Source organism: Fulmarus glacialis, unplaced genomic scaffold (assembly GCF_000690835.1).
Source record: "Fulmarus glacialis isolate BGI_N327 unplaced genomic scaffold, ASM69083v1 scaffold3059, whole genome shotgun sequence".
In the NCBI taxonomy this organism is placed as follows: domain Eukaryota; kingdom Metazoa; phylum Chordata; class Aves; order Procellariiformes; family Procellariidae; genus Fulmarus; species Fulmarus glacialis.
In genome coordinates this window covers 1-25620 of record NW_009233675.1, presented here as the reverse complement: position 1 = coordinate 25620, position 25620 = coordinate 1, and the positions used below count along the sequence as shown (strand labels likewise).

Below are 25620 nucleotides of genomic sequence, written 5' to 3'. Positions count from 1 at the left end.
CTGAAAGGCAGATAATGTTGTTAGCATATATATTAGAGAAAAATTTTTTTTTGCTAAACTTACGTTTTTTTTCAATGAAAAAAAAGTGGGAAGTGTTATTATAGAAATTACAGGAATTACAAAGCGTGTAATCTCATATTATCTCATAACAATAGCTGGTTGCCTCTATGCATTATAATAGAATTCTAGGGTGGTTTTTCAGAAGTGAAATTAATTTTATTTTCTAAATGAAATTTAGAAAGAAAACTTAGGTTGCAAAAGTTACAACAAAGTTGTAGTTATTTGCTATACTGTTGATGCTGGGTATATAGCTAGCAAACTTTTCTTAAAAATGAATTATGGGAAGTTGGAAGAATTCCATGATCAGAGACTGGTTATGGCACAGAGTCATATTGAAGGTACTTAATAAATATGACAGTAATTGTAGCTCCTTCCCTTCCTTCAACTGTACCTTCAAGATTATCTACGCAAGCAAACCAGAATAAACCCCCTTTGTATTATGACACTTGTAGTTTAATTTGACTCATTTATATCTTATGCTTTTTTAGTACACAGTTTCAATTTTACACCCATGGCTAGAGAAAAATATAGAGCAAACACTTCAATCATATTAAAAAAGTCCATGTTCCTTTAAAATGAACATTGGTTCATCTTTGTTACTCCATGTAATATTCTAGTCTAACTAGGAAAAAGCAAATAACTTGATCATTTTCACTTTAGAATACATTGGTACAGATATAGAAGCCATATACATCTGCCTTATAACGTTTAGAACTGTGCTAGTCGTATCTTTTTCCATTTGATTGATCTGAAAACTTCAATAAGTATATGCATCAGTCTCATTTGTGTCTCTTGCACATATAGTTGTAAAATTTTAGATGTCCTGACGTTTAAATAGTTCCTGATTGTAGTGAAAGGCTTTACAGTTATACTTTCTTTTGCTCTCACAGTAGGACCAAAGATAATGTAAATTTATTTTTTGTTCAGCCAGACATGAGAATATATGGTAATAGAAAAGCAAAAATACATTTTTCAGTGTCCAACTTGACTGCAATTTAATGCAGACTCTATAATATTAGTTTTTATGTTTAGCATTGTTTGATGAACATACAGTATCAGATACCAGTTGTCTGGCATCATACAGATTAATGCAGTTTGAATTGTAAGTATCATCTGGTCCCAAGAGAGATCGCTACTGAATTACATGATGTCGTTATACATTTCCGGTGTTCTTTGGGACATATTAAATATTTATGTTTTGATTGTACTTACTTGATGAAAACTACTCAACCAAGAAATATTTTCTGGAAGTGAATGGTCAACAATTAGTATCATAGAATCATAGAATGGTTTGGGTCAAAAGGGACTTTCAGAGATCACCTAGTTGACATCTGTCAATAGATCAGGTTGACCTTGAATGTTTCCAGAGATGGGGCATCCACAACTTCTCTGGGAGACCTGTTCCAGGTTTTCACCACCCACATCGTAAAAAAATTTCTTCCTTATGTCCAGTCTAAGGCTACCCTCTTTCAGTTTAAAACTGTTGCCCCTTGTCCTGTTGCTACAGGCTTTGGTAAAACGTGTCTCTCAGTCTTCCTTATAAGCCCCCTTGAAGTACTGAAACGCCGCAATAAGGTCTCCCCGGAGCCTTCTCTTCTGCAGGTTGAACACCAACTCTCTCAGCCTTTCCTCATAGGAGAGGTGTTCCATCCCTCTGATCATCTTTGCAGCCCTCCTCTAGACTCACTCTAGCATGTCCATGTCTGTCTTGTGCTGAGGAACCCAGAGGTGGATGCAGTACTCCAGGTGGTGTCTCACCAGAGCGGAGTAGAGGGGCAGAATCACCTCCCTCAACCTGCTGGCCACACTTCTTTTGATGCAGCCCAGGATACGCTTGGCCTTCTGGGCTGTGAGCACACATTGTCGGCTCGTGTCCGGCTTTTCATCTACCAGTACCCCAAGTCCTTCTCGGCAGGGCTGCTCTCAATCCCTTCATCCCCCAGCCTGTACTGATACCCGGGGGTTGCCCCCACCCAGGTGCAGGTCCTTGCACTTGGCCTTGTTGAACCTCATGAGGTTCACATGGGTCCACTCCTCAAGCCTATCATGGTCTCTCTGGATGGCATCCCTTCCCTCTTGTGAATCAACTGCACCACTCAGCTTGGTGTCATCTGCAGACTTGCTGAGGGTGCACTCAATCCCACTGGTCTATGCCATTGATGAAGATATTAAATAGTATTGGTCCCAGTATGGACCCCTGAGGGACACCACTCGTTACTGGTTTCCACTCAGAATTGAGCCATTGACTGTAATTCTCTGGAAGCGGCCATCCAGCGAATTCCTTATCCATCTAACAGTCCATCCATCAAACCCAAATCCCTCCAATTTAGTGGCAAGAATGTTGTGGGGGACTGTGTCAAAGGCCTTACAGAAGAACTGTAGTTGGTATCAATACCTTCAAATAGAAAAAAATGTAGATTTGCATTGTCTTTTTTTAGCAAGGGTTTGTTAATTTTGACTTAAGCAGAGATTCCTGTTCCAAACACTACCTATCACTGAACTAAGTTTTTAGTGCAAAAAAAAGACTGAACAGCTGCAGATCCTATTAACAAACCAAATAATCTTCTCTTTTTATCAGTTCTGAAGAAGGAGCCTGTACCCTAAATCTTTGCCTTTTTTTTTTTGGTCAGGAGCTTTAGTATTCAAGTATGTCTTGATTAATGAACGGATATGGGACATTGTGGACTACTCAGAATAGCCCTAGTTCTGAGGTTCTGGATTTCTTTCAAGAAATAGTTGCCTATAAATCAAGGAGCTCTTACCTGATTTTTATTAATATCAATTGCAGCAGCATAGCACGGAGAGTAAACTGGTTCTTTTTGTGCTGAAGTCCACAGAGAGCATTCTAGGTTAAAATTGATCTGAACACCACTCAAAAAGATATGTGCTCTTAATACAGTCTTTAAAACTCCCATGTTATACTCATGGCAGTAGGTTCCTTTCAGCAAGATGTGGAGTTCTGAACTAATTCTGTTTCCAAATGGGTTTGGATGTAGAGCATTACAGTGGGACCGTAACTTCAGCTGATGCTAAGGGATTACTGTTTTAAAAAAAAAAAAAAAAACAACCCACCCAAGATCATCATCCAAATTCCTGTGTGCACACAAAATTACCTTGGTAGTTACCACTAATTGATCATTGAAAAAAAAACATCGAGAATTAGACAGCATTCTACTACAAATTGCAAAATTCATTAATTCAAAGTTTTTTTCATGTTGGATAAAGTTTTAGCAGAGTTTTTAGGAGATCATACACCCCTTATTGTATAGATTTGTGATTAGCTGTTCAAAAATCGTCTTTAAGCCTCAGCCATGTGGTGAACAGCACGATTCAGAGGGATATTTTATTCTGGATAAGCTGGGAGAAAGAACGGTACTATATGATGAAATATTCTTGCAGCTTTTCTGTTTCCTTTTTTTTTTTTAATTTATTTTTCTTCAGTGTGCTGTCTCCCTTTCTCTCCTGATAGCGTCATGAAAGCTGAACTTACACAGACACTATATGCAATCTGCATTATCATAGTAAAAGGGACTTGGGTGAGAAGTTCAGTGTTCCCTGTTGTAGTCATAGACTCTCCGAGGGAGCAGCCTCACCCGCTTCCCGCATCATTGTGCAGATGGCACAGCAGGGGAGGAACTTACTAGGAATGTCGCCAATAAGGCTATTGAGAACTTTGAACTTTGTAGGGGCCCTGAAGCTTTTGAACATGAAGATAAGCAATTTACATGTTGTAATGAGTGGCACATCCTTCTTGGAAGTCGGTTTACGAAGTCTCAAGAAAGTATAATTCATCCTGTATGTTTTCTTGCCACCATCTCTTCTACTGTAAAATAGAAACTTAATTCACAGTTAGTTGCTTCATTTGCAGTGACTTGAATTTCTGCATCCATAGAGAAATTGTCATATTAATCTTTCTGCAAACGTTTTGCCTTATTGTAGGAATTAATTGTCATCTCCAGAAAATGGGTTGATGCTTTGTCCCTCTGATTTCAGCTTCTTTTGATGGTGAAAAGAACCAGAACCTAAATTATAGTGTGAAATTTTCGTAAGATTCCCTGATCTTGCAAATACTTTCTGAAACATCAGTACAGTCTGTTAAATATGTCTCCTTTGCAGGATAGCATTCTTCACACATACAAACAGATTATAATCTGATTTTTTTTTTATGTTGTATACCTGGAAATTGTTTTGCAATAAAGTGTGTTAGCTTCAAACATAGCTCTAAAGAAGCATCTTTTGAAATTATCATTTAATAGTTCAGGTTTAGAAAGTGCCTAGAAGAAAAACAGAATTGTTATTAATTTTCCTGATTGCAAGATGTAACTGAAGAATTCCTTTAAATAAATACTTACATTTTCTTGCAATCAAGTCTTGCATTTAAAATTTTTTACTATGTGCACTGCTTTTTCAATATGAAAGCCTAATGCCTATTAAGATAGTTACGTTTGCCAGCTCAAGCTGGAACAGAGGCTGGTGTAAATTAAAGGTAGAACCATTGTAGTGGTTTGAGTTTGAGAAGTACATGGAAGAAAGCTTAAATATGCGAAGTGTTTTCTATGAAAGTGTACTTCCGAATTTTGAATCTTGCTTTTATATTTAGAAGAAAGTCCAGAACTGGAAGATACTTATAAAAATATATATAAAGCAGTTACTGCCTGGAAAGGTAATCACAGTGGAGCATATTTCACTGTGTATGTTTGTGCTGTGCTGCCTTTCTGATACTGATTATTGGTTAGATATGTCTTCACATGTGTTCTAGCGATAATGGACATCTACTCTGGAGGTGGGATGCATGTTTGCAGTTAACCGAGAAAACCTTACTTGGATTGGAGGTTATGGGCTAGCTTTTTAAAGGAATTTCATGTAATAGAGGTGGGAAATTGGGGAAAAGCTTTTAAACCCCATCCTGAATGTTTAAAAAAATTGTAGCTGATGATTGTATTGGAAAGATTATGTTCAGTTTAGGTATAGATGAGGTTCTTTGACAGCTAGATGTTGGTTCTTGGTTAATGCTGACAATTAAAATGAGAGTAAAAGGATTTCTCATTGTACATACTAGCATTTTTTCTTTTTTTGTGAACTGTGAGCTAAGATCAGCTTCTCCACCTCCCTTTGGAAATTCAGCCTTGTTTCCTGTCTTTCCCAATCCATGAAACGTTTAGGAGGAATGCACTACAGTTGTAGTAGTCTTCTCACTTTGAGTTGATCGGCAGACATTAGCTCTCCTTAGAGGCAGGAAATAATAAAATATCAGATGCCTGAAAGTGGCAGAGAATTCACTATGTTAATATGAACAGAAAGAGCCAAATTCAGTAGTTGAAAGGCAATCTCTAAACTACTTTGGATGACCAAGTAAATACATTCATTTTGCAAGATTGCCTGCTTTTTTTATTTCACTTTCCCAAGCTCAAGTTTGAATGCATATGGAGGAAGTGATCCAAGAGCACAACTGTAGCTTCTTAGGTGTATTCCATGTGAAATTCTTTTCCTGATCAAATCCTCCTTATTCTATACATCATGGAGTTTATCAGCAGCTTTCCTCCTAAGCCAAAGATATTGAGGGAAATTTTAAAAAGAAAAGAAGTCTTTGCTTTACTTAGGTGGTAAATAAACATACATTGTAGGTAGACTTACTGGTTTTGGTTTTTTTATTGTTGGGGGAAGCTTTCTTAGTACTAGCTCTTGTGAATAATTGCATGAATTTTGTGGCTCAGTAATCTAGACATGTATCTATTAATCCTGATTATTTCAGTTGTGCCTTTCTTGTACTATAGTTTCACTATGAAGGACCAATGTCAGTTAGATTGCATTTTTGAATGTAGATATTGCAATAGTTTTTTTTTTTTAAAGTCTGTTTGCTTATTTTGTATTGTAGGAGTCTTTTCTTAGTAACATGAAGCTTTAATATTATAATAAGTAAATTTATGCTTTGGTTATTTGTTCCAAATGCATATGAATTTTTTTTTTTAAAAAAAAGGTATGAGGGGATGGAACACAGCTGACATTGTCCAAAAGTAAATAATTATTACTTGGCTGTTCACTTAAAAACTGGATTTTTCTTGTGATTGGTCAACAGACTACAAAATTCCATCTTCTCCCCAAACAGGAGAAATAAATACTGTCTGTTATTTCTAAATAAGTGGGGAAATTGTCTTCTTTAATTAACTGGTACTTTAAGTGACATTTCCTGTTTTCTCTATTTCTGTATAGAGAGATACCTTAGTTCTACTTGGAAAGTTTGTTAGAGACTGTTTGAATGGCTTTAAGGTAAAAATAAAAACAGTTGGTGATGCACAGAAATTGAATGTTGCAGGAGAACTATGAAAAACTATAATGCCATTTAAAATCTTCTGCCGGCATAGTTGTTCTCATTGCTTATTTTCATAATTTACATCGTTGTCTTCACTTGCTGCAATTCTTTCTTAGTGGTTTTATTATCTCCCTTTTGCCTTAGTTTTCCTAATCTTCTGTTCAGTTGCTTTCTCATACCTTCTAACACCAACCTCATCTGCTTCTGCTTTTCCAACTTTCTACGTGAAATAGTGGACAAGGTGTACTTTCCTGCTCTTTTCTAACAAAGGTCCTGGAAAGGGTCTTACCCTGTATTAACAACATTGGATTGGACTTTATTTTCTATTTTCTGCATGCATTCAGAATAACTCTTTGTTCCATTGAGAAGATTAAGGGCAGTGTTTGCTTGAAAAAAAATTTAATGAAGTGCCTAACAGAGCTATTATTCATTTTGGAAACCAGTTGCTGTGGTTGCCATAGTAATAACAAGTCCTCTATTAAAGCTATTTTCTATATGTACAGCCTGTATTGTAACGTGCTGTTGGGGGAGCTGCAGTTCCATGAATCTATGCTCTTGAAAGAATTTTCCAGCTTTGTATAGTTAAATTATCCAAGGAATTTATGTTATAGGAACATAAAACATGTAAATCTAGTTTATCGTATCTATCGTGGAGTTGTTCATGCAGGCCATCACTTCATGTAGCCATTTACTGTAATCTCAATGAAATAACAGCTGTATCAAAAATGAATAATGCATACAGAGAAATTTTGAACTCCTTCAATATTTCTTGACTTATTTTTTATTTATTTGTAACTGATAGAATGATGAGCTTGTAGTTCCAAGAAGAATACTTGTAGACTTGATTGTTTCCCCTCGTGTGTTTTAGGTGTAATGGGTAATAGCTCTAGTAATAGCTCGTGGGGTTAGAAAGCTGGTAAATTAATGGTATGTTTTCTTTGTAGAATGCCCCATGAAATATTTATGGAATATGAAGAATCTTTAAATCTACTGCAGTAAAAGGATACTGTCCTAAGATTTCTTTTAGAGTAATTGCTTTAAACTTTCTCTTCTTCAGAGAGAAGAAACGTATATCTGAATGTATTGTAGTAAACCAGATAAAACAAATTTTTCCAAAATGAAATAAATTATATCAATTTGAAGCATTTACATACCACATTATCCCTTCATAATAAGATATTCTAACCCAACAATGTTTCTGCAAAAAAAAAAAAAAAATGGTGTCTCCTAAGCAGAAGTGACAGTTGGCTAGTGCTATCAAATGGAGATGTTTTTGGTCTAAAATCTATGGGGTTTTATACATATTTTGATACTTATTGGTCACAGAATTATGTAAAATAATGAGACAACTGAAAGAGTAGCAATTGGGGTTCAAAGTGTTGCTTCAGAAGGTATCCTTTCAATCTGGGACAGGGTTTATAGACAAGGTTTTACAAATACTGCTCTTGGATCTGGCTAATTTCAGCTCTGAATCAGTAGGTTAAACTTAATTCTGCGCTCGCAGAATTTTTAGCGATTGATCATGTCTGTGATAAGAATGTTTTACAACTGCTCACTTTAAAATTAATTGTTCTGGAATTTTAAGAAAATGCTAATTATATTGAAGCAAGGATATTTTCGCAGTATGTGTCTGATTTGTAGGTTGCATTAAAACTCCTTTGTAGAATCCTGTGCTGGGGAGCATGTTCTCCAGCTCATAACTAGGACATCTGATTCCTTGGGAAATCTACAAGGGGAAAGTGTTAGTATAATGATAATAAATTGAAATTATGCTTTGACTAGGGAGAATGTAACATTTCAACCAATGACAAATAGTTTAATGGTTAATTAGATATTAAATAGAGGACAAGTTTCAAATATAAGTGCAAGTACATTTCCTTGATACTCTCAAAGTCTTGATTGGCGGTGGATTTCTTCTGATGCCTTGATTTAGTGTGTTGCAAATTATGGGGTAGACATACATAGTCAAACAGATTTTTGCAAGACAATGATTTCCAAGTTTGAAACCTTCACACCTGTACTTCTAAACTGCTACATTCTATGCAATAAAAATTAATAAACTTACTGTGTGGTTGGAGTCTATTTGTACCCTACACAGCAGAAGTGTGGTAGCTTTAGATTTGTTCTTTATTTGCCCCTAATTTCATTATTTCCTGTTTGGCTTTACTAAAAACAAAACCAAGAACACACTAATAGCCAAGGACTAACTCGGGGAAAAAAGGCATGTCCATGGCATCACGGGTATAGAAATGCTGTGAATATTAAAAAAACAAACAAACCAACCCCCCCCAAAAAACCCGCAAACAAATTAACCCCAAAATGAAACCAAAAACCCCAAATAAAAAAAAATAGCCATGTGCAAGGGGCATACCATATGCTTTTGGGGTGATAATCATGAAAGCTTGCTACTATGCCTGATAAGGATTCTTGCATAGTCTCTTTCAGTTGTAATGTGTGCTGTTTGTCACTGGCAAAATACTAGTTGAGCTCACTGTAGTGAAAAGTTAGGACCAGAATTTTGTATGATTTTTGGAGTAGTCTGAGATCCTGGAATTTTCGAGGACTGTGATACAGGACAGCAGTCAGTGTTGGTGCAGAAATGGAATTATCACATACTCAGGGCTAATGAGTAGTGATGGAATTGACTTAACTCTCCAATGTGCTATCGTCTGTCTATCTAACAGTTTCCATGCTGAAAGCAATTACTGTACCACTTATGAAAGCAAAAACAGAAACAAAAGCCTTGAGAAAGTTCAGAAGGATCCTGTATGACATGACAAGAGAGTAGAGGAGGTTATTAAATACAATAGGAAGTTATTAAATACAATCCAAAAGGTAAAGTTCTGTGTCAAATAAGGAGAGTAGAACAGAATATAAATCCTGTCATGCTAAATGCATGGAAGTGCTTCTAAAAGCGAGTTTGAGAAACAACTTACAAAAGGTATAAAAACTAGTGTTAAATGCTTTTTATCAAATATATTGGGAGAAGGAGCATTGCCAAAGATTCTGTAGGCCCAGCAAACAATTGAGGTGTAAAAAGAGCACCCAGAGAGGATAAGGCTCTGGCAGAGGAACATAAATAATTATCTAATTTGTGTTCAGCATTCAAGAATGTAGGGAGGAATTCACTCCCAAATCCTGTATTATGGAGAATTAGTCAGAGGATCTGTTTCAAATAAGTGTTATGTTGTAAAACAAAGATGTTTTGTCCTTGGTGTACATTTTTACTTCAATGTCCAGTGCTGAGATTTTCTTCTAGAAAGAGCAGTCCTTTGAAACCCAGTCCCATAGGATATGTACTTTATTGTTTGGAGTTACACGACAGCCCAAGCTATCTGTAATTGAAGGAAATGCATGTTCGTTGCAGAATAGTGTCAGGAATAAAACTGGTTTGTCTTGAAACTTACCAAAATAAACATTATTCCTCCTTACTCTAATTTTCAAAGAATGACTCCTTAGTTCACTGAGTCCTACAAGTAATTGTTTATATTTAGCCTAGAAGCAGAGGTTTCATTTGAAATAGTGTCATAATTTAAATTCTCTTTGTCAAAACTGTCTTTGCTTGGTCCTGAACGTAGAATGAAAGCTCAGCTGCATCACAGGATAGAAAGTTTTACTAGAATAAGCTATATTCCAATTAGTTCCTATCTTTGACCTTAAATTAGTTACTTAAGAGTAAGTGGAATTTTTGTCCTGGATGATTTGTTACTGATTTAATAATATGCTCCATATTTCTGATTCTGACAGTAGATTTGCATCTTTTCTTGTTTTATGCTTTTGTGGTTTTTTGTTTTTGTTTTTTGTTTTTTTTTTTTTTTCCCTTTTCTCTTTACATGAGTTGTTTTTAGAGGTTGGTACCCATGTTTGCATATAGATTCCTATTTGGGTCGAGTTAAGGGAGGAGAAAAAAACCAGTAAGGTGAAGGATTAGATAGAGTTCCATGGGGTATAGAGTTGAGAATGAGCATTTGATGTTACTTGAAAGTAATAAAAGTAGTTTCTGAGTTGCAACTTATTTTCTTTTTTTCCACATATACTATACTTATTACATAGTTTGTAAATGGTGTGCTTGTGTGTAACAGTAGCCAAATTTTGAAGCTTTGGCAAAATGATTGTGTAATAAAGTAATGCATAAGATCTGTTTCCTTTCAGCCAGACTACCAGTGACACAAATAGATCAGGCCCAGTAAAGCATACTTGTTCATAAATACTGCACAAGGACTAATGAAGCAGTGTGATGCATAGTTGGAGATCACTTGCTTTTGAAGACTTGGGGCCTTTGTTGTTATTAATCCAACATTGGAGCTTATAATCATATTCTGGGGTGGAGGAGAAATATATATACATATATAATTCGTAGATGTGTTTAGTTAAGGCTGATATTCTCTATTTTTTTTGATCCATGAACTGTACAAAATACAATTTTTCTAGTGTTGTTCGTATTATATGCTTACTTTGCCTTTACTTGTTCTGACCAATTTCTGCCTTTTTGGCTTTTAGGAGAATATAACCAGTGATACTGTTACTTATGATTTAGTGCTTACTAGCTTGGGGATTTACTTGACATCAAATCATGGGTGCAACTGAAACTTGTTGCAGATGTGTTAGGGCTACAGGCAAATATCTAAGCTGCTGACTGCCCTGCTCGGAGGCTGAGCTGACTCCCTAGGGTGTGGAGAACTACTGGAGGCAATGTGAGAAATTGTGGAACATAACAAACAACAGTGTGAGAAGCTGACAGAAGTTATAGATAGCACCCTATGGGATGCTTGGATTTTGCAAGTAATAAAGGGGGAATTGTGTGAGAGATGTCCAAACAGTGGCATTGCATGGAGGGGAGCACTGGGGCCACTTTGGAAGGTGCAGTGGCACAAGACCAACAGTGCCTAGGTAATCATTTCAGAAATACCAAATTTGGGTAGTTGCAGCGAAACTGGGACTACTAAGGGAAGAAGTAATTGGAGTGTTTTGTTGATTTGGGGCAGAGAAAAGGAGGTAGAAGGGTGGTAGAAAAAGAAGATCAAGTAATGGGAGAAAGGGTAAGGTACGCGACCAGGTGCTGTCTGGGGGTACCTGTTGGGTAGCTTGATCATCGCAGCTGGAGTCTGATAGCAAATTAAACCTGTTAAGACCATACGGTACAAGTGAAACCTACTTCAGCTGCCAGGAGGACTTAAGGGAGGAGGCTTCCTTGGCTAGCAAGGGGACGCCTGGGTGGGTGGAGCAAGAATCCTGTTATCACTGGCTTACTGCCTCTTCCAGGCCTGTTGTGGAGCCACCACAACATGTGGGTATTGAAATACCTGATTTATGGTGCCTCTGGTCATTCACTGCCAATACTATTAGACTGGGTGGTAGTTCTTGCTTTTGACAGTCATTGGGAGCTTGTAATATTACAGTTGTATCTTGTCCGCTTTGTAGACTAGAAAATTGGAATTGCACGTAAATCAGATTAATGAATCCATCTTCTGCTTGCTTCAGGAAAATTGCTAAAGTTGCTATGACCTAAAACTGTAGTATATGAATTTACAAATTTGCCTTTTAATTGCAACACTATTCTTGATCTCAGACATCTATTATGAAGCTGGCTGTTTCTGTTCTTTGGAATGCAAAGATTTTGTTTTAGCTTGAACTTCTTGGATAAACGACTATTTAAGGCCAGATAGCAAGATCTTCTAAAGGTGATCGCTTAATACCACAATAACATAATAATTTCTCTGTTTGCGAATTTGTGTGTCCTTTATTCTGCTGCTCACCATGTTCCCTCTCCCCATCCTGAAAAATCAGTCCCTCAAAGCTATCACTATAAAGAACCAATCCCCGAGAGCCAAAAAGCCCATTCCAAATAGTAATGTACTCAGACTTTTGTTCTGTTTTGAAATAGCAGGCTGTTTTTCATCTTTTCCTATTTCTTGGTTTTCACTTCAGTAGTGTCCATCTTCTCCTCTTTGAAACTCTCCTTAATGATGCCTGTTCCTGTCCAGCTGTGTTCTGTACCCCAGCCTTGCTGTGTATCATGGCAGAGCTGTTTGCATGGGGTTTTTTTGTCATAGGTATTCTTGGGTTTTCTTCAGAATCCGTTAGTGCCTTTTTTCTATTGTTCATGACACCCCATAGCTCTTTGACTTTAGAACTGCTTTTTGTTTTCTGTCCTCAGTGTATCAGCAGCCAGTCTCTCTGCCGTTGCACTTAATGTATCTCTGTCCCAAGCCTCGGTTTTTATCCTGGGTGCCATTTTCTATTTAGTATCAGTGAAATTCACGAGTCACTTATTTAAGAGAATTTCAGTTGCTTATTACATTTCTTTCCTATTGAATCCTTTGTGCTTGCAGTGAAAGCATACTCATGATGAAATATATTTTTTGTGCCAGCCTGTGATATGTAGTTCAATTTAAACTTCACCCTCTCTCTTAATCAGTGTTTGTAGTCTGCACAAGTTCTGCTTTCATTGGTTTTTTTGAAACTTCGGTTCACACTGAGCTCTAGTAGTATAATTTTTTTTTAATGTTACTGATCTTTCGGTCCTATATTCTTCCAGTACCTATCAACTCCTTGAGATGAAGAATAAGGGAGGAATTTATTGGGATACCCCCAAATTCCTTGGAGTTACGTGTATAAGCATGCTTTCGTGCTTCTTCCACCCATGCGTATTTAGTGTTAGTTAGGTTTTCTTTTGTTTTTACAGTCATGCTACTATCAAGGAACCTTAGTATAAGAGTGAATTCATCATTGTTGCTACTATTTCATATGTACCTCAGTAGGTGCTCCTTCTGAGGTACCTCTGTGCTTAAAGAAGGGGAAATAAAGAGTTCAGTGCCTTGCCATATCTAAATCTTCTCTGAGCCTAAAATGGCTCTCAGTCTGCCAGTTTGGGTTTCCCTGACCAAAGCTCCCTTGCGTTTTTTGTTTTGGAGTTGGGACTGGTTGGGACTGAGCTTAAATTTGTTTCTGCCTGATACTGTATGTTTTTATTTCCAGATTAAAGAGCAGGCAATAATCTGCCTATGCCAATTAATAAAGAGGGAGGGGAAGAACTGGCATTACAATTTTTGTGCAAAGAATACTTGCTGTAAATGATCAGTGTGTTGGATAGGGATGGACTCTAAATAAGAAAGAAAATAAAATGTAATCAGTTACAGTGAGTGTACTTATTAACTCTGTAGTATATTTAATCTTACTGTTGTCACTTGCTGTTGTCATAGACATGATGGATAGGCTACAATTACAAGGAAATACAAGACTGAGGAATCTTTCGTTCGCTGGAAATCAAATAAGTCAGTTCATATTTGGTGTGTTCTTATACTTTTTCCTTCAGTATTTGGTATTCTAGTCTTTGGATTGCCCAAGGTATATATGACTGAATTTATCTTTGGTCGTGCTCAATATGATCTTCCTAAATGGTTAGGTATTCTGCTGTTTCGGTACGCTTACACAGTAATACATGTCTAAATATAATTTGCACTGACAGAAAATAACCTTGACTTATTTATGTACTCTAGCTTTAACAAGGTGTCACCTTGACATCCTTGTATTTCTTATTCTATAGGAAAGATATAAATTAGTTCATTTAAGAACAAAACTACAGAACAAACAGTGTCTTTAAGTCAAAAACATATTAGGAGATTTTTTTTTTTTCCAATTTTTCCCCTGTGTCAGTGTATTTTGGCTTTTTCAGGGGTTTGAAATGTTGTACAAAAGAAGAGCTTCTATTAATGCAACTTACTTTTGTAAAATACAATAGTATTTTAAAGCTTATAGACGAAAGAAGAAGTTTCGTTGGTGTTGTAAGAAAGTAATCTTTTTTCTTTAGACTGGATTCAAGACTTGTGATAGACACATTCAGTTCGATATGGTGGGTTTTTAATGTCTTGTTTCTTAATATCTGTTCTTTTTCTCTGCTTTTCTGAGTTTCTGCTGTGTTTTGATCCCAATGCAGCATCTGGTCACTGTTTTGATTGGATTTTGGTGACATAGCCTCACTATTCTATGAGAGATCTCTGTGCAGCCTCTGCTGCTCAAAGTGAAGGAAAACATAACTTTTTGAGTGTGTGTATCCAGTACTGTCAAGTTTTTCTTACTTGAACAATGGTTGGTAAGCCCATGTCTGTTTGGAATAGTCATGATTGGTTTGAAGCGACCACCCTGAAACCACTCATCTATCTATGACCATAACAATCTTTCATTTCTGCCTCCTGCCAATTTTCCTCTCTCTGTATTTTCTGTAAGAAAAAGAGATGGAAGTATCAACTCATCCAGCTGGAATATTTTTTGCCATGATTTATTTAACTTCATATTAATGCTGTCATCTCATTTTAAGACAAAATGGATTTTGCAAATATAATTTTTGCTAGCATGTATCTAAAGTAAAAATAGGGCATCTTAATGATCAGGTAACTTCATACTGCAAACTCTGGGTTATTAGAGCTTTTTGTTTGCTTTAGTTGATGCTTCTCTGAGAAACTTTAATTGCTAATGAAGAATTTTTTTTTTGCATTTACTATTTAGCATCAAAACACTTTTAAAATCTTGGAATATATTATATATTTTTTAAAATATTGTACTGGTTTCAGTTGACTGTGTTTTCATTCCTGGTTAAAAATAGTTTTCAATGTGTCTAGAAATAATTTGCTCTACGATAACATACCACACCTAACATGATAATTTGTATTTCTTGATACTATAGATGCACATTTCTTTCAGAGTAGTAGAAGGAGGGCGGGCGTGGGAGGATGAAGACAGTTGTTGCTAATAGGAGTCCTTGTCTTAACAAAAAATAATGAGACTATGCATCTATAAATGGCCAAAGTCAGTCAGTTGTATCCACTCAGAAAGTTCTTACTCTAATTACTTTCTCTGTGCTTCGTTTTCTTGGGGTGGGTAGATAGACAGAATGTTTTTAAAGTCTTTGTTGAACTGTAGAATTTGGAAAATATATGCATATAATAGACACCAAATTTGGTGGAATATACATAGTTAATTCAAATATATAATTAATTGGAATAAGTATATACAAAGTAAAATGCAGCAGTTTGTTGTTTTGTATTCTATAGCAGGTTGATAACTTAAACTTGTGTAGTTTTAACCCACACTTTCTACTCAGAGTAAGAAGAGAAAGAGCTACAAGTAGGTATCTCATAAAAAATATTGTTTCTTAGGGACACTGTTAAGCATCTCTTGTCTTTATATTTTCCATGATTTTTCTATAATTTTTTTCACATGATAAACAGCTTTCACAAAAAATGTGTGAAGTCCCACAGATTGGTTTAGCTGGGTATGGTATCTGACAAGCAGCTTTCAAGAGAAAGGAGTATAACATAAAGATTGAGAATATGGCATGGGATTAAATTCCAGCATTCAGACATAAAGCATCATTCTGTTTCTGTAACTGCAAATCTCATTTTTAATTAGGATCTGTGTAAGCATATTATACAGTAAGTCTGAGTATCTCTTGCATGTTAATATAAGGCATGTATACTAAAAAGTAATGCTGAGAAATACTCCAAAAAGTTACCTTATCACACTCAGTACCTATTATCATAGGTATCCCTATGGATAGGAATTATCCAGTATTTTATTAATTCGTTAGAATTGCCATATAATTCTAATTTCATTGGACTTTATAAAAAGACGTGATCATTGCTGTAAACAACTTTGTGCTAATTGGAATATATCTGTGTATATTAATTGATAATAGTTTCCTTAGTTCTCATGAAATACTTCTCCTTTAATAGAAGAATTACGGAAATTGAGTTGGTCTGGCATTCCCAAACGGGTTCGTCCAGTTGCATGGAAGCTTCTTTCAGTAAGTTGTAATTTTTTTTTTTCCTTCTTTCTTTGCATTTAGTAGTAATAGTTTTTTCAAGCATTGCAAATAATTTTGCTTGAGTTGTAATCCATCAGTGATACTTGAAAACATTGTGTCTTGATGCTGAATTGTAATGAAAATTCTGTTCTTTTGCTCAGTTTCAAGATTAATTTGTCAAACTGAAAGGAGGGGAATGAGAAGTAGTGGTAAATCATCTCAGCTGTATATCTTTATTTTTCAGCCTGGCTTTCTATGAAAGAAAGGCTTATGTGATAACAGTGGCCTCTTTCAACCAATTTTGATGGAATGGTGGAGAGTTCAAAGACAAGTACACTCTTACAGTTTTCTTGAAAATAGGCACACAGTAGAGGAAACAAAGCCTATCAGTGTCCTACGAAACACTTCATTCTGACTTCCCATTAAAGTAACTACAAGAAAGGATTAACACTGTACTGAGGAAACGCTGTGATAGGATCTTAGGGGGTTTTTGGCCGATTTTTCTATCGTGGTTTAAGATGAACAAATCTGAACCACTGTGGTCAGTTACCTTGTGGCATTGGCTCTCCTGATGTCAGACGCTGTAAGTCAGTTCAGAGAGACAAGCTAATTAAAAAGCTAGTCACTTTTTTGTAGTGTGAGTTTTTGGCTGGCTGAGCTCTCTGAACTTTGCCCGGTGGTCAGAGGATTTTGCAATGGCAGTAGTTAGGGAGTAGGTTGACTGAAATACCATGGAACAGCACTTGGAGGTGTTTCAGCTGGGCATCAGAGACAAACTTGCAGGAATCTGGTATTCACTGGGTTTGGTGTTACGGAACTGGATTTTTTTTTTTTTAGTCTCTGTGTTTGTGCTATATTTAAAAAGGTGGTTCTGCAAAAATACAATGTATTCCTCATAGGGAGTATTTTTCATGTCAATCTTTTCAGCTTTAATACTTACAATGGCAAACAGTTGTGCATTTTAGCTGTTGTTTGTCTGCCTGTGGTTGGGAGAAGAGCTTGTGAAGATGTTTGTATTAAAAAGAAGGAAAAACCTCGTGCTGTCTACTCTCCAGAGGCTGTGAAAGACACTTTATCAGCAAATCTTCATGCATTTAAGAACTGTTTAAAATTCTGAGTTATACACACAACAGTTTAACACTATTGAATTTTTCAAAGAGTAGACTTAAATAACTTCACTTTTTATAGAATAATTCAGCGGAGAATGCAAAGTATTTACTTCAGATAGAGACTGATTTCCAGTGACTGAAAAAGTCTCTCTTGCTGATGAGTTCTACTAAATTTGCCACTTAGTTTCTTCTAATGCTAGATGCAGATGTAGCTTCTTAATGGTGGATATTTAAATATTCTGCTGTAGTTGAAATTAAACATGCAGTGTACAATTTATTTTAGTTCTGTTTCCAAAGTTGTTGTCTGAGATTTTGGTGATGAAAAGAGCATTTCTTTTTTCATTTTCTCTTGATGTTTTGGATGCCTATTTTAAAACACTCAAAGTAAAAAAATTATGGCTGACTCAAAATTCACTTTGAAACACAGTAAGCTAAAGCATAAGGATAGGTTAAGTTCTGAATCAGAGGACTGACACTGAGGAGAATTTGGAATTATGCAATTTAGAGAATTGGAATTATGCAAAAATTAACTGCAGTCACTTTCTTACTTTCAAGTAATGGCATGGGCTTTCTGTGAGCTTCAACATCATTCCCTAAGTTGATTTTAGTTTAATATTCCTGAGATTCCCAGTCTAGAGAAATTCATAAGTGTAGAGTTCCCTTGTTCTGTTGTTTTAACCACTGCAGTTAGGGATCCATTCCAGTTCAATTCTTATCTTCGGCTGTCTTGCCATACCTCTGCAAAGAAACTGTCTTCAGGTTATTTTGTTTTTGCTTTAAGAATTAAGTGGAATTTTTTTTTTTTATTTTTTGAGTAAGACACTTCTGAAACTGTGTTTTGTGGGTGTTTTTTTTTTTTTTTCCCCGTCACCAATTAGCAATATTTTGAAAGTTCTCAGCTTTTCTTATGTAATTCTTCCCATGATTTCTTATCTACTAAGTGGTCCTCAATTAATACAATTTGGAAACTCAAAGATGAGTCATTTGGTAATCATTACTTTTCTATACTGTAAGGCAACAGCTTGTTTCATCTTCTTTCCAAAGTGAGAAAGCAAAAGTGTTTTGAGTATTTGTGGTCATAAACTCCATGATGCTTTTTTTAATGGTAATTAATTTTTAAGTCACATTAGTTGTTTAAACATGTTACTTACTGCTAATGTACATCCCAGGTAAGATGGGGTAATGTGATAATCTTTTGTGCTATAAGGTGCCCTGGGAGCTATTGGGAAATAAGCGTACAAAAGCAAAACTCTTTTGGTTAAAGATCAGTTGCAAAACCAAAAAAGACCAGGAAACCAAATAAACCAAAGCATAGTTTAGACTAAATTAAGGCTGGAGTGTTTGTTTTGGAATTATTCAGAAGTCTCACTTAAAAAGCCCAAACTATGTCTTGTTTGTGGAACTGAGTACAAGTGCTAGTATTGAAGCACAAGGTGATTGTCTTGTTTGTAAAATCAGCATTGAAGTTGGAATTTTTAAAATATGATTTAGAAAATTGAACAGTTGAGATATTTATTACATAGTCAGAAGGTTAATAATGTTAATATGTGTTTGATGAATACAGTTTTTCAAAGGAAAAGCATATGAAAATCAATATAATGCTCAGGGGCTGTTGATGTTATGCATGTCTACTGGTCATAGTATATAAAAAAATTACATTATTTTTAAAATATAGCAAAAACGTTAGGTATACTGTACCTAAACAGCAAGCAGAACTATTCAGGCTCGCTTCTCTTTTGAATAACAAAACAAAAGATATGGTTGCAAAAGCCTTTGGAGGAAATTAATGAATAAATGGATTAAACTATCCACCAATTTATTCCCTGATGATATGCTCAAGCCTTTCCAACTTTTAAAAATAAAACCTAATTTGTAAAGTGAACAGGAAACAAGACATGTCCAATTGAAAGATTACTTTGGTCTTTGAAACTGAATAATGGCAAAAAGACTTGCTGAGAAAATATTGGTATCCTTTGAACAATCACATTTGATCTCACAAATGAATTCTTTTCTAATGGAACTAAGATATCCTACAGGAAAAAAAAAAAACAACTGTTGAGAATAAATGGGAGGCAGAATTCAATATTTAACTTAATACAAAACACAGGGACAGGATATTAAATGTCAGACTGAGTCTTGAGGCAAAAGTTAAGCTGGTGCAATTTAAAGTAGCTGGAATCAGACGCAAGTCAGTACGTCTTAAAAGACATGGTTTTGCCAAAGCAAGTACCTCTTAAGGTATCTGGAATGTAGTACAGTTTGTACTTATTCTGTTGTCATCTTAAACTAAGAAATCAAAATATACGGGAATAACATTTTAAATGGTTTTAATATGGAGATATTTTCAAAAAATATTGAATTTTTAGTATGGTGTGTATTTTTTATTTTTCCCTAAATGTTGAACAAAACAAAAGTTACATGAAATGGCATATGATGTTGGATTGTTGCAGGAGAGTAGTGGAATGTATATACTTATTCTTGAAGTGTTTAATTTTATTGTATAATTAGCAATCGTAGCATACTAGGTTTACTCCTTCCATTTTTGCTTGTAGTGTTTAGGCCTGAATAAGATAGTTGTTTTTGTAGTTAAATGCACAGCATTTTATTATTTACTTGTGGTGGCTGTGGCTCATTGTGTAAATGCAAATATATGCTGCACTTCTACTATAGGATTTTTTGATGTTACGAGGATTTTTTTAAGGGAGCTTAAATCTGACATAAATTTGATTTCTCTGTTTTACTAATTACCATTGGTATGGTGATAGCTGTTATTGCGGAAGGAGAGCTTTTGTAATATTGGCAAGAAATATTTTAATTTGACTTGACTAGTGAATAATGCGATTATTAGATTTTTCTTATATTGTCTTGGATGTCTGGATCACTTTCAAAGCCATCTATCTTTAGAATGATTTTTAGACAAAGTATTTTTTCAGGCCATGTATGTAAAATATGAACTAGCTTTCTTTTTTGCAGTGTTATGGGATATTGATGTTCATTGTTTGAAATCAGGCTGCTTACAAGAAAGCATTAACTGTTTCTGAATGTTCAGGAAACTTTTTGGTAGCCAGTTACATGAATAATGGTGTTTCTAATAAACGTACTTTATATATAAACTGAACATTTAATAACATTTGTGATATTTCCTTTCGTAAAATCCTGAAATAGTAACCTGAGCCTTTTAGATGGAACGTAGGCTGAGATGCCAGAAATGGGGATCAAACTGGACAAAAGAAGAAAATGAGAATGGATTTTTTTTTTTTCCCCAAGATTGGGATTTTCAGAGATAGATATATATATATATATATGTAAGAGTTCAGTGAAGAACCATTCAGATATATTTTGTACTTAATGCAACAATGTATAATCCTGCATATCTGACACATGACTTCCTTAGTGTGTCCATACCTTATGGAAAATAAGATAATATTTATAAATTGCTTTTGGGAAACAACTAAGGAAATGTATAGCTGGTGTTCTTACATCTAAGAGCCCAGTCACTGGTGCTGTTGAGTCTTTTTCTGTGATGAAACTTTTAATAACCTATTGAGATGAAATGAAAGCTTGAAATTGTTTTTTTCTCACCTGAAACAGTGAAATAAAGTAGCTAAATGTTTTTAAAGCGTTTGAATTAATACTCCGTTGTATTACAAGTTTAACCATAATTTAAACATATTTGCTAATGTATATCATTCCTACTTGAAGGCAACTGAGATACTACACATTTTGTTTAAAAATTTAATAAAATTGCTCCAATAATGGCCACATAGGAATGCAGAAATTAATGAACTCATATAGCATTACATTTATCTGAACTTGCTTACTTGAGCTTTTCTCTTCAGAAGGTGAACATCATCTTAGAATTCCTGATGAGAAATTGTTTTTTCAAGGTAAAAAAACTTGAAACTTTTTCTTAAAAAAAAAAAAAAAAAAAAAAAAAAAGCTGATTTTAGTAAGGTGTTTGTATCTGAACTTTTGTATCAGTTGGAATGATTAGAAAACAGATTTACTAAAGGATTATTCAGATCTGTGTAGGTGTGCATGATACTACATCAGTTTATTAGTTTTACTGTCATATGTAATCAAATGCCAGCGGTGCTTTTTGTAAGGCGAAGAGTAATATCCTTTTCATTTCACTGTTTTTTTCAGGGCTATCTTCCTGCAAATGTGGACCGAAGAGAAAGCACTTTAAAAAGGAAACGCAAAGAGTATTTTGCATTTGTTGAACAATACTATGATTCCAGAAATGATGAAAATCACCAAGATACCTATAGACAGGTAGAACACCTATTGAAGCGATCTTTACGTACAGGGCATCTGCTAAAAAATTTTAAGAGATTATTTTTGAAGTTTGCTACTGTTTTTTTCAATTTCTGTAATCTTACTTGACAGACAGCTCTCTAATCAGTTGTTTTCCTACATTTCAGAAGCAAAAATATGAAATATTTTGGTCTGAAATTTGAAATAGTGGATTTCTTTTAATGTCTGCTTTAGTCATGCCGTGTGGCGCTGCCATTCGGTGCTGCCGTGGTTTTCTGTTTAAGAATAGTAGGGTTTTCAAATCTCTCATTTCCTGTTCAGACCCTCCTTCAAATGAGTGAGGATGGTACAGGAAAGGTATAACAGAGACTGTTTCTTACTGGCTTCATACTTCTGCTTAAAAAGTTGAAACTCTGTGTGATGTGCAATAAACATAGGTGTGTCAAACTTTCTTGCCCACCCAATCAAGACAAGCAGATAACTTTTCTTCAGGTTTTGTATTAAAATGAATAGTTTGTATCACTAAGTATAGGCTAAGCAATGCTACTGCAGCCTTCCTTAGGACAGAAGAAGCTGAACTCTTTCTTTCAGCTTCAAGCCTGATCTTTAATAGTAAGAAGTATATATGATAGTGTCAACTGAACATGACTTTACAGAAGTAGTAGTATGTATTTACTCATAATTACCCTGAGGTAATGAGTATTCCCAATATGACTATAATTTGCAAGCAATCAAAATGTGATATAAGGATCCCAAAATGTGAAAACAAAGTGTATGGGTTTTTCTTAAATTTTGCCTCATTGATAGATTAACAATGACTTAAAGATTTGGCCATATGTTTTGAAATACAGTAAATCCATGTTATCCCAAAAATAGTGATACAATGGGATTATAACTAATACTGTAAAACCATAGGATTGTTTTAATGATTGTGTTGTTTACAAAGTGTGCTGTTGGTTCCTTTTACAGTATTCTTCTTTCTGTCTAATTAGATCCATATAGATATCCCACGCATGAGTCCTGAAGTTTTAAGGCTTCAGCCCAAAGTAACAGAGGTAAGAATGGTATCTAAAGATATTTTTTTTGTTAGAAATAATTTTATTAACAAATCTGATATCACAGTGTTGGTTATTTATTAATTTGACAACACTTGCTATTCTTATTTCAGAACTAGCTTAATAAAGTCCAAAAAATGAGGATATATAGGTATAGGCTAAGAATAACAGTGTAAACATAAGTAGTAAAAGGAAAGGCATCTCATTAATCTCCTGCATCGAATCTGTCAGTTTTTTCGTTGGTCTTGTGCCCTTGAGGTTTTTTCTTTTTTTGCTTTTTATATGTTTTGTTAATAATGTGGTTTTGAAGTAATCCAAGGCATAGTTCCTATGGGTCTATGTATTTGTCAAAATCGTTCAAGGTCTGGACGTTTTTATCATAGTCTTCCACTTGAGAAATTATCTTTTTGCGAATTTGTAGCATGACTGGTTTGTTCCTTATTTGATTTTGCTTCTCTGTAAGTTTTATATGTTGAGTGCACTATTTAAATTCTTTTACTACCATAGTAGATATACATCAATTAATGATAGATAAGTTATTCAAATTCGTCTATATTGTTTGGTAATTGAATCCTACAGGGACTTTTCTTTGTGAAGGATATAGGTCATAAATAGTATAGATGGCATGAATCATCCTCTTTCAATTATTATTTCTTTTAATCCTTCAATTTCTTCTCCTTTCTAATGGTCCTATGTTCAAATGTACTTCCATGTAGGTTCCGTTAGTATCATTATAGAGCCACAAGAACATCTTCTGATAGTTCCTTAGATGATATGAGAAGTTAAATGGAGAACTAGCTTTCACTTGTTTTTCCACTCTTGCAATTATCTGTTTAATGTAAATGCTCCTCCACACGTGTTGGAGAAATTGGTTTGAAGAAATAGCCTGTTACAGTTTTTTGAAAGAAAATGGTATAAGAATACTGCTTTCTGTCTGCTTACTGCACAGTGGTGTTTTACTTGGGCTTTTCTAGGGATGAATCAAAGAGTAAGAAAAATAAAGGGACAGGAAGGGAAACAATACCAGCAAGAAATAAACTATTAAAGAAATGAATAAAATCAGTGTAAGTGTTGTAGCTAGAAATGAGCCAGTAAATGAAATTGGAGGTGAATATTATTTCATGAAAAAATGGCTACAGAAATAAGAACGCTTAAATACTTCTGAGAGGAAAGAAATACTTGAACTGTATCAGCAATAGTCTCTTAAATTATTCTGAAGATGTATTTGCATTCAACATAAAGTGGTGGCTTTTCTGAGGTGGGTTTTTTTACTTCCTTGCATTGCATGATTAAACTGTTCTTAAGGTTTCAATGAATATCATCTGTGTTTCAAATGAATATGACTGTGGTTCAGATGTACAGTGATTGTGTTTTTGTACTTCTTAGTTTGGGTGAACATACCCCAAAATGATGTTGGTTTTTTTTCGCCCCCCCCCCGCTCCCTGTGTTTTAATGAAGGAGAGATTAGAGTTGTTTAATTTGTCTCGTGTAAGAATCTATGTATATTCTTGTTTTTAAAGGAAGATTGCAAAGTACAAAACGTTTCTTCAAGAATGACTGCTAGATGGTGTATTTATTTCTAAATTAGCTGAACAATTGTAAAAACAACTTGGAAATAGAAATTCCAGGTAAACATCTTCTGTAGAATATATTGAATGTCCCTTCTTTTAACCAAATTATTTGGATGAGAAGTCAAGTAACTTCATAAAAGTAGCTTCATAAGACAGACAGTCTTTGGAGAATATTTTGAAATAAAGTATTATTTAGTAAAATGATGAGATTGTCAGATAGAAGTAGAAACCTGTAGGATCTTGGACTAGTTTTGTCTTTTGTTTATTTGATTATGCATGAGACAAGATACATTTATGTGACTGCTCCTAGGAGATGGTTAATACATTTCTTTAGTCAAGAAACTGGATAATAGTTGGTAGGAACACAGGTTTGTATTTACCATGGATATCTACTTTTTCCATAATACAGTTAGAAATGTTAGATTAAACTTGTATTGATAACTAAAGGAGATACGATCAAGGTTTTCCAACATTTGAAACGTGTATTTTTGTTAAGTATTTAGTGTGTTGGGGAAAGCATCTTACAAGACATTGAAAAGAATTAGAGTTACAGGATAGTTATAAGCCCTTTTTGGTTGAATGATTAACTTGGACCTAAAGAGTTTATCTGGGAATTTGGAGAGTGTATTAATGTTAAAAAGATATTAGTGCAGTATTTTTTACAAGCAGTCACAGTTGAAAGGAGATTTTTTTTTTATAGCTGAATTATAATTAATCTGAAAATAGGCTGGTTTAATGAAAATGCTGACAGTCAACTTCAGAACTAGTAGACGCTCCCAGAATAAAACACTTCTCTTATTATTGCTTGGGAGTAATTAAAATAAAAAGAAAATACTGTGTCTAGGTAACTTCTTGCTAAGTAAAATCCAATATGTCGATAGAACTTCAGTAGCAAATATTATCCAGCAAAATCTGAGTCTGGAATGCAGTTTCAGTTAATTTTGTGGGATTATTAAACATGTGAAATTATTTAGATCTTTTTCCCTTTTAATTGTCTTTTGGCAGATAACAACATTGCTCAGGTATCGTTCATTTAATGTGATTTACTGAGGTCTCATTTGCAAATATTTTTTTCATAAAATCAGCATTGTTTTAATTTCTAGTAATTTGTTCAACTTGTCCAAAGGTATGTTTTTCATTGGATATGTGCATCTTAAACACTGCCTTAAAATAAACATGTTTTAAATCCATACTTTTTAGAAACTGTGATTGCTCTCACAATAGAATTACTCCTTAAATTAATTTAGGCTGTTGCATACAGCCCAATATCCCTGCTTGCTGGTCATACTTCCATTTCCTTAGTTTGAATGTTTAGTAAATTGAGCCATGTAACAAGTGTAATTGAGCCACATAAAGTAGATGGACATACTTCTCATCAATGTGATCAAGGCATTGTACAGCTAGATTGCTGCTGCTTTCTTGTCAAAAAAAAAACCCAAATACTACCCCCAACCCC

The 25620-nt window shown here is 34.8% G+C and overlaps 1 protein-coding gene across 1 annotated transcript in view; it reads left to right on the top strand.

Moving 5' to 3' along the window:
• Positions 1–22593, top strand: part of LOC104069394 (TBC1 domain family member 22A-like) — a gene marked incomplete at both ends in the record, with an annotated part of 32784 nt that extends 10191 nt beyond the window's left edge. Inside the window, 3 exons of the mRNA XM_009585381.1 lie at positions 16102–16172; positions 21428–21556; positions 22531–22593. Of these exons, the coding sequence (XP_009583676.1) occupies positions 16102–16172; positions 21428–21556; positions 22531–22593 (263 nt within the window). The remainder of the gene's footprint in view (positions 1–16101; positions 16173–21427; positions 21557–22530) is intronic.
• Positions 22594–25620: the final 3027 nt, after the last annotated feature.